Source organism: Falco punctatus, assembly GCF_963210335.1.
Source record: "Falco punctatus genome assembly, chromosome: 6".
NCBI classification, from domain to species: Eukaryota; Metazoa; Chordata; class Aves; order Falconiformes; family Falconidae; genus Falco; species Falco punctatus.
In genome coordinates, this window is record NC_137585.1 from 61,393,822 (window position 1) to 61,407,195 (window position 13,374).

Here is a 13,374-nt window from a genome sequence, read left to right on the forward strand (position 1 = left end):
TTACTCCTGGATGAAAAAAAAAGATGAAATTGTACCACATGTTATGCCCCCTTTGGGACCTCTGCCACTGACAGTTGTGCACTGTCAAGGAAGACGAGACCCAACCACTTAGATCTTCCCTACTGAACAACCAGCATTTTATTGAGCCTAACTCAAATCCCCAGACAGACAAACAGAAGCAGCTAATAAGGACATGAAAAAGAAACCACAGAAACCTAGCTTCTGGGCTTTGTCCCATGGCCATGAGTTATCCCAGGTCAGATTTTGCTCCAACACGATCATGATGATAGAAAGTCAATAGAAGCAAATCATTTAAAGTGAAGATACATGTAGACCCTGAGCACTCACATAGACTTGAATTCTAAGTTAAAAACATTTTTCTTCAAAATATGGAATGTTTATCAAGATAGGAATATATATGTGTCACTATATAAATCATACAGTTCTTTATGGGCATATGAATAATCATAAAATCTATTATGTGCACAGGCACAGATCGCTAAAGGACTGGTTTATATTAACTGCATTTACTTTAACAGAATTCTTTGCTTCTAATCCCCTTAATAATAATGTATTACTAAACTGTTTAGCCTCCCAGCTTACTCTAGTTACTCAAATTATATTTAAACAGCATTTTATCTCATTTCCATATCTTAACAGTCTACCACTGGTGATACTTTCTTACTATATATTAGCTATACATAAAACATTATTTTCCTGTTAAAACAATTGTGCATTCAGCCTGGAGCCTCAGCAAATGTAATGGGGTAGATGAGCCTTTCTCAAGTATAAACTAATGCTGAAGGTGTCCATATCTGCCTGTTTTCCACCTTCAAAACCCTGTATGCTGTTGCTGTTGAAATCAGTATTCAAAAAGAAATAGGCTTCTGCTGGCTTTTTGCTAGCATTTCTGCTGTTCACATGATAGCCCTTAATTCATACATTGTGCAGCCAAAAGGAACCCTTGCAACCCTATCTAGCCTTAAGCATAAACCTACCCAGATTTAATTTCTATTTGAACTTGAGTCTTTTGAGGGAGAAAGAATCTTAACCCACTATAACAGAGAGTTCACAGCACTGAGAAGCTATTCCAGCTGTTTCAGTCTTATTATAAAGTACATGCATATTTCTAAATTAGAATTTTTCTAGTTTCTTCTCATAGCCGTTGGATATTACACCCTTGTCTGCTGGCTTGAAGAGTCGACTACCAAAATTATGCTCCCTTCAGAGGTACTGAAGGGATCATGATCAAGTCACCCCAGTAACTTAGCTGTCCCAAACTCCTGTGTTTCCACAGTAAGGCATATTTTGACTGTAGCAGAATGCGATTACTCTTCTGTACATGAATTTCACTGCAGATTCATAAAGCATGGTTTGCTCATAGTGATAATATTTAAGTTCAGTGTTCATTTGTCATTCTTCTTCTGTAGCCCCATCCTTTTCTCAGGAGGGAAAGGAGAAGCCCATTCCTTTGACAGTTTGTATTTAGGCTCTCCTGATTTATACCACAGATGACCTGTGGCTAGCTGGTGCTTTGTATAGCTCTTACCAGCTCACTAGAGGGAAGACTTGCCTTGACCTACATCGCAGTTCAGCTGCCTAAAGCCAAGAGAGGAACCTACCCAAATTTTGGTGACAGTACCATACAGGTTGTTGAAAAGGATGAGCTTGAGATGCTTCAAATGGTGCTTTGTACTAGGCCTAAACAGAAAAATAACTGAGCTCAGTGAGGGTGCTGCTAATGAACACCACCATGGAAGAACTGCTAGTTCATTCTCTGAATGGGAACACGGCTCTTGTAACAGATTGAGTTCTAACCGCTATTCTTTTAAGCAGGCAAAATTTCCATTGAAAGTATAACTACTAAGATATCACTTCACAGCAGCAATGTCCACAAGAGCTTTGTTTGTGCAAGGAATACCTGATTAGGTACCAAATCAGTTATGTTACTTTGCCACCAGAAGCCATACAAAATAAGAATGGGAATTCAATAGACCGTGGCAAAACCAATTCATAATTTACACCAGTACAATGGCGTGCACCTTGCTCTGGCTGCACGTAGCACTAAGGTAAGAGAACCAGCATTTAAGGGGTAAAGTCCCTTCCTGCCATGAAATAACTGTCAGTAGCAGCTGCTGGGGAGGTCAGAGGGTGGGAGAAGCACAGTGCAGCTCCTGCCCAAGGAGCAATGTGAAGAGCTGCCAGGCAGCTGAAGAGCAGCCAGCCACTGAGCCCTGTGCCCACCACTCGTGCATTCGGCAGCACACACGGCTCCTGGGAAAGCCACCAGACAGCCCCATTGCTAAGAAATGTTTGCAGCAAATAAAAGGTGTTAACGTAAAGACATTTCCAGGATGGTTAATGAGCTATGGAACAAAGTTAGGTGGGAATTTACCCCTCCTTCATGATGTTAAGGGGATAATGCAATAAATGTTTTGTACCTTTTTCCATCAAGAACTTCACAGTCATACATGGGGGAAATTAGGACTTTGTTTAAATACAAGCTGTTTGTTGCTAAAGGTTTTTCTTTCTTTTTTCATCGACTCTTAAATGTGTGTGTAGGGTTAAAATCTGTATAAAACATACTGAACTACTGTTCTTAGCTCTACTTCTTGTGTTGATTACTTAGATCCCTATGTGAAGATCCATCTGATGCAGAACGGTAAGAGGCTGAAGAAGAAAAAGACTACAATTAAAAAGAACACTCTGAATCCCTACTACAATGAGTCTTTCAGCTTTGAAGTACCATTTGAGCAAATTCAGGTAATGTCAAACAGTGTTTTGTCTTCCCTTTGCATTACATTTCTCAGCCCTTATAAATATTTAACAGGAATCTTGTTAATTATCACGTGTGCATGCCTTCATTAGCACCTAGGTGCCAGCCCTGTGCTACATTAGATGAGTGTGACTGCTTCAAGAGGGAAATGATAAAATGCACAGTACTTACGAAGCTTTGATTCATCAGTGAGAAATGGGTAACTGACATTTTCTGTTAACAAAAATGGATTCTGGAAAAAAAAAATAAAATACCCTCAGGGTGATAGTGAAGGAGTGTGCCAGCAAAAAAGTATAGGGATAAAAGAAAAGGCATATATAGCAATTTTCCCCAAATTAGTTGAAATAATAAATGGGCATCATCAGTTAAATGTGTTCCCTATGCATTTATTGGTCCTGTTTGTTGAAAGCACTGCAGCATCCCTCTGAAGTAAAACACATAATTTAATCACAACTTGTTTTCAAGTTGTATTCACCGCACCACGAAAACTTTTTCAATGATTCCTACATCCCTTTGAAAAAGACATTTGAGATTCTCAGGGGTCAGTGCTGCAGTACCTCTTTCTAGGCACTGCAGGGGATCTTCCAGCAGCTCTCCAGGTGCTGCTGCCGTCCCCTAAAATGACGGGGCCTCAGAGGTCAGCACAGTGTGCTGGAAGTCACCTACATTGGCAGTGGGAAATACCAGGACAAGGCATTGTGTCTTTTTTTCAGGGACTCTGTTACCTGCCTTTGGGCTGAGCTACTGGAGGCAAATAATCTCTTATTCATGAGAGTGAGATTTAACAACTTCTGATTTTAACTAGCCTTTTCTCACAAGAGAGAAGCTCTTTTTTTCCATCTCAGGAGGCATGTGGGAAACCTGCATCCAATTCAGTCTCCTCCCTAAGTGAATTTAAACCTATCTCTTTAATGTTGTAAGCAAGTACTCTTGTCACCTGTGCCTATAGCTTATGATGAGAGTGCAGCATTAATTTCTGCATAAATAATAAGTATATGGCTGGCCACAGAGCATAAGATCACCTGTTAGTTGGGTGGTTCTCTTGGAAAGGGAGAGACTTTGGTCTCTGGTGTGATCTAGGTAGTGTAAACCACATAAAGATCAATTGGTACAGGCCTTCTCTATTTTTTTAAAGCCTTAACCATTAGTGTGAAACTATTTCATTATTTTGCACGCTTGTTAGAGCATTCATTGGCAGGGGAGATGTATCCATGTAAATACTCTCAGAAGAGAAAAGAACTGTATGCTGGCTTCCCACCTGCCCACAGAGCCCTGTGACCATGGAGGTATTAAGCAAGGCAGGAGCTTTTCTGGGTGGAGCTGAATGTGGAAAGCGTACCTTCAGGGTATCATCCCAGTTTGAACGACCATAATTAAAGTAGTTTGGGATTACATCCTTTTGTGGCCTGTGAGAGGTCTACGTATGAGTTAGGTGCCATGCTACTCGTAGTTTGAAAGTTTAAATGGCCTGAGCCAAACTGGGAGCCCTCTCTTGATTAGATGAAAGCATGGTACAGGTTTTGAGACTCTGTATCTTGGACTTTGATAGCAACTGGCCCAGGAGCCAAGGCCTACATTTCAACTAAAGCTGCCTGCTTGGTTTTTATAGACTTGGTACTGACAAAGGTAATAAAAATAGACAAGGTGAGGCAGTAAGAATAGTGACTGGGATGCATCATCAGCCTGTTTAGAGTTTCTTCATAGCCCACATGCAGCGTGTACTGTGGGGTTTGTGGGCTCTAGGAATCAAAAAATGGGAAATCCAGTGGGGTCTAATTCCCATTTATTTTAATAAAAGCTGGTCTGTGTGCTTGTGAAAGATCTCATAACAAGCATCAAAGACACAGAGGCAAAAATGATTAATCAAGTTGAGCCTCTCTAGCAATTTAGTCCACAAATGTCTTGATTTCCAAATAGGGACAGGACTGGGGAACTGGAATGGGCACCTCCAAGTTATCAGATCAGAGTTTTGGCATGGTTAAGTGCATTCTGTGGGTACTTGGCCATTTTGCTTTATAATTCCATGTCAGTTTTGTAAGGTGGAGATAGGACCTGCAAGAAGTATTGTGGTTTAGCTGTTTAAATTTTTGCTTGCCTTTTTTTTTTTTTTTTTTCATGTTTATTATAATAACTTTATAGGTATTTACTTCAGTATATAGCTTCAATGTAAAATCTGTAATTATGGACTTTGGTCATGTGCCAGTGTATTTTGGAGTTAGTTATAAAAGACTATATTTAGAAGTTATTTCATTATGGTTACTGAAGTGATTGCATCATTAGAAAAACACATTTTAAATGTTATTTAGACTTAGTATGGTAAAAATCACTGTGGCTTTTGGGTAACTCATGTAAAAGTCATTAAGTAAACTTTCACAGTCAAATAAAAAATAATGGTTATACAAGTTTCTTGATTGTTGGAGAGCGAAGACAAGGAGCTCATGGAGGGAAAGCAGCTCAGTAGCAGTGAATCTATGCTATTTAATATGGGCCAAACAGTAACACTTTCAACAATTTAATAGTGACTGTGGATTGTAGCTCTTAAGGAAGAAAAGTGATGTCTTTTAGGGTAATGGGAGAACACCACTGGGAAGTCAAATGCTGTTACTACAGGCAGATCAAGCATGTGTTTTGTCATGTGCAAGACACACTGCCTTTGTAGGTAGCAATGTCTCCAGGCCCTTTCAGTCCAAAGAATGCTTAATCACACCAAGCAAACTGTTAATCCAAGTGTTTATTAGCAGAGGTGGTGCTTTCTACAAGCACCTCTTGGGTTTTGCAGTGCATCTGTTCCTTTAATACATGGTACAAAGGCAAAGAGATGCTCACATTTCTCTGCAGGTTTAAGCCAGAGACCACGAGGTGAAAATCATCTCAGAGTTAATCATCTGAGATAGCTGTTCTGACATCTTTATAGAGCAAGGAAAAGGGTCTTTTGTTTACAGTGTTCATTGTTGTCTTAGGATTAATGCCCCCCCCCCCCCCCCCCCCCCAAAGAAAAGAAAAACCCAATAGTAACTAGCCCGCAAGCTTCTAGGTACAGCAGGAAACTTTTTTTTGTACTGTAAAGTAATAGTCTTGTGCTTACTTTTTATATCTGTGAGTGTAATACACATCTAAAACATAAATGTTCATTTGGGGAGGTACCATCAACATTAGAAGTGAGTGCATTGCAAACAGCAACACTGAAACATCATTTTGGCATCTAGAAATACTTGCTTCAGGATATTGCCTTTTATCGTGAGTGCTCTAGGGAGAGTCTTGAGTTTGATGTACACTTTTGTCATCAGCAACTATATAAATACTTTAGTGCCAGTTGGAATCATCTCTCTCTGGCTCAGTGAATTGTACAATCTTGTAAGGGAATGGACTCTGTAAAATAGACCTCATGAGCCTGGTCTTGCAGATATACTTAAAAGAGTCAGTTACTTTTAAAAGATAATTCTATTGCAAGCACTGAAATTAATCATTCTAGTAAGGAACCCAGATTCTACATATATTTAAAGCCTTAAATTTAAAAACCTGATGCTTGAGAATACAAGATTTTTCTGGGAAAAAAAGTGCTTCAGGGCATTTCTTCCTCCAGTTCAGGAAACTCACGCTGTAAAAAGGAGCTGTGTGTATTTAGCATGGGATAGAAAGGAATCAGAAAAAGAATTGTAGGTTCATCTTCAAAAATAAAGCTCCCTAAGGAGAAGCGTTTACAATTTAGTAAAATCAGCCCAAGGCTGTTAATGTCTTAGGCACTGTTGGGGAACAACACCACTCCACTGAAGGGAATAGCTGTTTGTGCTTTCAACAAATATTGATGACCTGAAGGAGAGGAATGTGTGCATGTGCAGGCAAGTGCATACACAAATGCCTGCCTTGAACATCACCTCCCAGTGTGCTCCAGTCTAAGTGAATGGAAAATTACCTATGAGCCGTGACAGATGGGCTCGCGCAGATTTTGTGGGATAGTTTTACCCAGTTTGCCAGCGATCACTGTTCCTACAGCAGAAGTGGCACTCCAGCATCAGCTCAGTTGTAGGTGTGTCAGAGCCCTGAGACAGTGGGGTTTATACTTCTTTCCAACTACCCTGAGCATGCAGCCTGTTTTCTAGACTCCTTTATAAATATATTGAATATACACAATATACATACATACTTACATGTGTGCACATGCACATAAACACACAGATGAGTACGTGTGTGTGTACTTATATGGTAACAATAAGAGCTATCTTCTAAACTTATCTGAAAATAACTGATTAGCATGCTGGATGTATGGCTAAGAGTTGTTTAGAAGCAGAAAAAGCAATTAACAGAGAACAACATTGCAAACGTTAACTTGGGGAAGTGCTTTTTCTGAATTTTAGCTGCTAACTTATTTATTTAAACAATAGCAGTGTGTTAAATTGCACTACTTTTGAATTAACTTACCTTAAGTTCTCCATTTTAGCCCTACAGAATTCTAGCAGTCTAAGTTTTCAATAACAATTTTTAAAAAATCCATAAATTGTGAATCTGTTAAAGGAAAAAAACCCAACCTTGATTCCCATATGAAGCTCTTCAATGCAAGGGGGCAACTTTGCAGTTAACAGGGAGGCTGTGAACTTAATTTTACTTGGAAGGCTCTCAAGAAGCAAAGACACAAGTTTGAATTTGCTTCTCGCTGGGGGAACCTGCACTGGCTGTCACACACTTACCCCCTTTGTGGAGTCTCCATTGCTATTGTCTGTCCCAAGATTCATCTCTGCCCACCTTCCCCTTACAATCATGCTCACTGGTCTTTCTCTATCTCATTGCAGAAAGTGCAAATTGTTGTGACTGTTTTGGACTATGACAAGATTGGCAAGAACGATGCCATCGGGAAAGTCTTTGTGGGCTACAATAGCACCGGAGCGGAGCTGCGGCATTGGTCAGACATGTTGGCCAACCCCCGGCGGCCCATTGCACAGTGGCACACCTTACAGCCCGAGGAGGAGGTAGATGCCATGCTGGCAGTCAAGAAGTAAATTAAATTAAATTAAATTATGAAGAAGAAGAAGAAGCCTTTCTGCGTTTGCCCGCATAGTGCTCTTTAGCCAGTATCTGTAAATACCTCAGTAATATGGGTCCTTTCATTTCCAGCCATGTGTTCCTGACACAGATCAGTTGTACTTCTAAATTCCCATTTTAATTTGCACAAATTTAAATGTAGAGAGCCCTCTAAAGGCGCTTAATTTCACCACTGCCCCCCCAGATCTACTCTTCTTTTAAGCAATATGATGTGTAGATAGAGCATGACAGAAATTATTTATTGTATCACACAGTTGTATATATACACCAGTATGCTGAGAATTTATTTCTAGTTTGTGTATTTGTATGTTGTAAACGTTTCCTAATCTGTGTATATCTAGATGTTTTTAATAAGATGTTCTATTTTAAATTATGTAAATTGACTGAGATATAGGAGAGCTGATAATATATTATAGGGTAACTATTGTATCGTCTGCATTCCAGAAAAAAAATTCCAACTTGTAAGGCACTAGTAGTGTTACACTGACATCTTAAAGGACAACTTAAATCTGAGCTTTCAACTGGACCATCCTAATAACACGCTACACGTCCACAGTGAATCTTGGAGGGGCAAATTCAATTGGGTAGATTTCTTTCACAGGCAACTTAGCATGATCTGAGCAGCTCCATGGCTGACCTCAAGGAGATGTAGCCAGAAGCCAGGATACAATTTTTTGTATATATTCCAAAGCAAAACACATAACAGACTGAAATGGCTTTAGATTGAAAGTTGAGGAAGCAGTTTCATAGGAGGCAATGATTTCATCTAACGTACAAAGTAACACCATTGCAGAGGTTGTGCAGGGACCGGGGCGGGGTGGGGGGGGGGGGGGGTGGGGGGGAAGGGAGGAGGGAGATGCAGAGCTGTAGCGAAATGCTGCCATGAAAACAAGGGTAGCTCTCCATTATCACCTTTATACAAAATTTGCATACTGTGAATTCCATCCACAATTCCACATTATAATGAGTTTGCACATTAGACTTTGTAACAAAATATTTTATTATACTGACTCAGATTAGAAGGAATGCAGAATATTTTTTAGACACAGCCGTGTGAGTTTATTATACAATAATAGTTTCATGGTGAACAGACAGTATTGTAATCCCATCAGAAGATGACAAAATTTAGCCATAGTTCTAAATGCACTTCAAAGTAAGCCAAAAGAGAACAGCTAGTGACCTTTTATATACTATTTATACTTAAGTTTTAATTTGTCCTTTAAAAAAAAAAAGTGAAAACAAAGAACAAGTTCTAGAAAACTGAAGCAACCTCTTCTGTATACTAGATGCTCGTTTCAGGAGGAGTTTTTAAATGTTTTCAATGTTATTATGTAGTAAATGGCACTATTATGAAGCTATTAGTCATTCCATAAGAGTCTTGAAAGACTGCTCTGTGTATCACTGTGACTGCCGTGTGTGCTTAGAAATGTAGTTTTCTCAGTGGATAGCAATCAATTTATTCCGTAGTGATATTGTAATAATACTGCCATTCCCTTCTACTGCACTGCCGAAGGAACGCATAGCACAAGCAGTTCTAGTTATTACGGACCAATTTAGAACTGGAGAGCTATGCAGGGGACAAGGATGCTATATTAAATGGGTTGACCACGCAGCATTTTGTCAAGCCCTGTGCAATACTCTACATTTCCAATCGCCCTCGCCCCCCACCGCTTTACTGTAGATAGTTGTCTTACAGCCAGCCAGCCTGTCATCTCAGCTTGTACCATCTCATCAAGTCATTTAGGGCATCACTTCTATCTCATGTACTGTCCTTTGAGGCCCCTCGCTTATCTTTCCAATCTGTGAATATATTTATAATGCTTTGAAGAGATCATTATTTTCAGCAATGCAAACTACCCCAGAAATGTGGAAATGCTATAACTTTTGGAGGGAGGCATGAGAAGTAACCATTAAAGTTCTTATCAATTGTATCTAACGGAAGTTATTGAAGACAAAGAGCAAAGATGAATGTAATCAGAGAACTGTGTACTGAAAACTACATTCCACAGCCTCCCTCAAGGCTTTGCTTCTGGGAGAGGTGTGACAGCCTGAGAGGTCAGTGCCGTGACGGCCAAGCACCAGTGTTTTCAGTACATTTGACAGAACAGAAGGAGCAAAGAAGTGGGAGGAGAACAAGTCTGGATGTCTCCCCACCTCCAAAAGTCAGAATAGCAAGACCCATTTCCTTTCTTTTTTTACATGAAACACAGAAAAAACACAAGCGAGACATTTTCTGATAGAAACAGGCGCATACATGTAAAGCATCAAGCTGGAATAATTTAAAATCTTAACCTTAAGGACCAAACCCCACCAAAGAGAAGTAGACAGGTAGCTTTCCAGCACAAGAGCTTCATGGTCTCCAACTTTTGGTTGTTCATTCAGGATAGCTGCAGGTTCAAACTGCCGGGACTGACTCATTGTGTTAAGGTATTCTTAATGCTTTCTCTTCCTACACTGCCAGACTGAATGTCACCATAGAACTGGTTTTTGAGATACGATGATTCACAGAGACTGAACCTGCCGTGTGACCAAGATGACATTTTCATCCTCAAAAGAAGCCACATGTACCTTTCTGACAAAGCTGTGTGAGCTATTAGAATCTGATGCTGTAGAAAGATCCTAGTTGCCTTTGTGTATATTTACTGCCTGCTTGAGTGTTTCTCTGTGTGGGTTTTCTCTGTATCTTGTAGAAATGTTTGGGGTGTTTTATCCTGCCATATCGCTCGTGGCCCGCGAGCTGACAACTTTAGCCGTATTTTACCTTCATTTTTGATGAGGTGGTTTATATTTTGTTTCACTTTGTGTAGTGACTTCCCACAGTAGAGTTTTCCAATTGTCGTTAAAAATAACATACATATTACACAGATATTCAATAAAAATGTTTTATTTCCTGTTGATGTTCTAGCATTTTTCTTTTGATACAAAATTTTGAAAAGATGTTTCACTTTAGCACAATCATAAACTTTGAAGTGTTGCAAGTGTAATAGCACAGCACTTTTCAAGGGGCTGTGACAAGCTGCTTTCATCAGCGTGGTTTGCTGCAAGACAGTCACAGCTAGTAGTGCTCCAGTAGATGCATTCTCCACCTCTGCTGCAGATGAAGAACTATCACCTCAGTTTCCCAAAAGCTTGATTATTTACCTCCAAAAACATCACTCTCTATCAAAACATGGACTAGCTACTATACCACAACAAAACCTCCAAGTAATTACCTATGCATCAGCACTTTTCAAGCCAATTGTGTTAAGAGCCATGGCTGAAGTTTTCTTTTGGAGAGAGATGGTATATTTTAACCTACATTCAAGAGCTACTTCTGAACTGGCCACAAAAATCAGGCCTCAAGTAGGCTAAAGATCATTAAATAAGAGGTTAAACTGTAGGGGGGGAGGTGTAGTGAGAAGGTGTGGGAGGAAGTGAACCCACAAACTAATTATGATAGGAAAACACTGTGCTGTGAAGCAGTTCAAGTTCCTGAGCCTACAAAAAGAAACAGCTCAGAAAAAAAAAAAAAAAACAATAAACAAACCACACACCAAAAACCCAACCCAAACAAATAATAATAATATAAAAAACCCAACCAAAACCCCCAAACCTGTAGCTACATTTGTTTTATGTAACCATTTTCCACATCACTGTTGCCCCTACCCTGTTTTTCCCCAGTCTCAAGAGAAATACGCCCATTCCTTTCAGGAACCATACTGTGGTAATTACTGATATGCACCAGTTTAACCACAGCTGTTGTTACACCAGGCCATATTACAACTTAGAGCTCATTATAAGTATTTTCATGGTTGACTCTTTTCCCTATTCCCACTGCTCAGAAAGTGCACTCTTTCCTGCCAGCCATTTTTTTTTCATCGTCTAGTGTCAACGAGCACCAAATGGACTGATGCCACTCTCAGCAAGCAAGAGCAGGCTGACGTCTCCTGGTGGGCCTTGTGATTCAGAGAACAGTTACTCATCCAAAACTGTGAATGACTGGAATCTTGTATCTGTGGCTTTACAGCTCTGCTGTGAGGTGATGCCTGCTTGGTCTGCAGGAGCTGAGGTAACACTCCTGTGGTGCAGTATTGTTCCCCATAGTCACAGGCAGGTACCATATTATGGAGATATGAGATGCTGCTGCTCCCTTCTTCACCACCTAAGCTGTTGCACGATCAGACTAAGCACGTGCTTCCCTAAGAGAAGCATTTTGCTCAAGAGCAGACCCAAATCTATCAAAGTCAATAAATAAAAATACTTTGATCCAGGTCCTATATGCACCGGCCATTTTTGCAGATCTTGAGAATACCAAAACGGCATCCTTGTCGATCAAAACCAGTTCTTCCAACAGGGCTTATCAGTTAAAGCCAGTCATTACAACTAATGTAAGGAAAAATGTTTCATATAATAGCTGTTACACTAATTGGGAAAAGCAGCAAAAATTGCCTATTTTATTCAGCTCATTTAACCCCTAATCAACTGTCAAAGAAAAACATTCTTCCCAACTGACAGACTGTTACCAAAGCAAAGGATCTATGTCTCTCGATCACTTTTCACATCATGAGTCAATGAAAGTTAATTGCCTGTTAGTTATGCAAAGCAAAAATTAGAACGTTATATTTTCTGATTACTCTAACAGTCAATTCCCTTATTTATTTATGCATTAGCATTTTCACTTCAGGCTGCCAGTTCAGTTTCTTATACACATACTGACCTTTTCAGACCATACATCTACTAAATTCATGCCCAGCCCCTACTTTCAGTGTCAGTTCAGACACTGTTGTTCATCCAAGCATTAAAGAAAGTATGGAAACGGATTTCTCTATACATACCACAAGAACTTTTACCCAGTCTTAGCTACATTTACCTTATATGCAGTAAATATTTTTATATTCAGTATAGAGAATACTTGTTAATATTGTACCAAAAACGTAGATCCAAAAGTATGTGACAAACTAGTACAGAGAAGACTTTTAACTCTATATGGTACTTTGTGACTGACACCTGCAGCAATATTTTCAGACACAAGAGCCACACAAAGAGATTTATGTCAAGAATATTCTGCATTCAACTTAAAAAAGAAAGTTCTACAAACTAGGGAATGACCTAGACATCCTTAATGGAGCTTATAAAGAGGCCGAGTAGGTTGGGGAAGCAAAGACAGTTATTTGAGGCTTTTGGGGTGAATGAAGGTGGAGGGGGTGTGTGGTATAGTCTTTTTGTTCTATGCATGCACTGTGCAGTAACATACCAAGATTTTTGAAGAGCCATTTAGACCAAAAAAACCCAAAACAAAACAAAAGATTTTCATCTTCCGACAGAACCAGTCTCATCAGTTTGACAGCTCACTTTTAATTTCAGTCAACCATTTCATATATTTGTGCACTCTCTTATTACTTACAATAAGGAAAGCACACAGCAGGCGATGCGCTGATGTTATTTATCAGTGTAACAAACAGAGCTGACTTCAGTTTTTCTCAGTCAAAAGACCAATGCACAAAAGTGGCAAAATATTCTCTTCTCCACTAATCAAAGTTACCCACAAACCTGCACAAACCTCCCTAATTTTGCTCGCATTC

At 39.6% G+C, this 13,374-nt stretch overlaps 1 protein-coding gene across 1 annotated transcript in view; it reads left to right on the forward strand.

Annotated features, from left to right (window-relative positions):
* Nucleotides 1-10,708, forward strand: part of SYT1 (synaptotagmin 1) — a 358,390-nt gene extending 347,682 nt beyond the window's left edge. Inside the window, 2 exon segments of the mRNA XM_080392492.1 lie at nucleotides 2,630-2,763; nucleotides 7,564-10,708. Coding sequence (XP_080248618.1) covers nucleotides 2,630-2,763; nucleotides 7,564-7,770 — 341 coding nt within the window. The 3' untranslated portion in view covers nucleotides 7,771-10,708.
* Nucleotides 10,709-13,374: the final 2,666 nt, after the last annotated feature.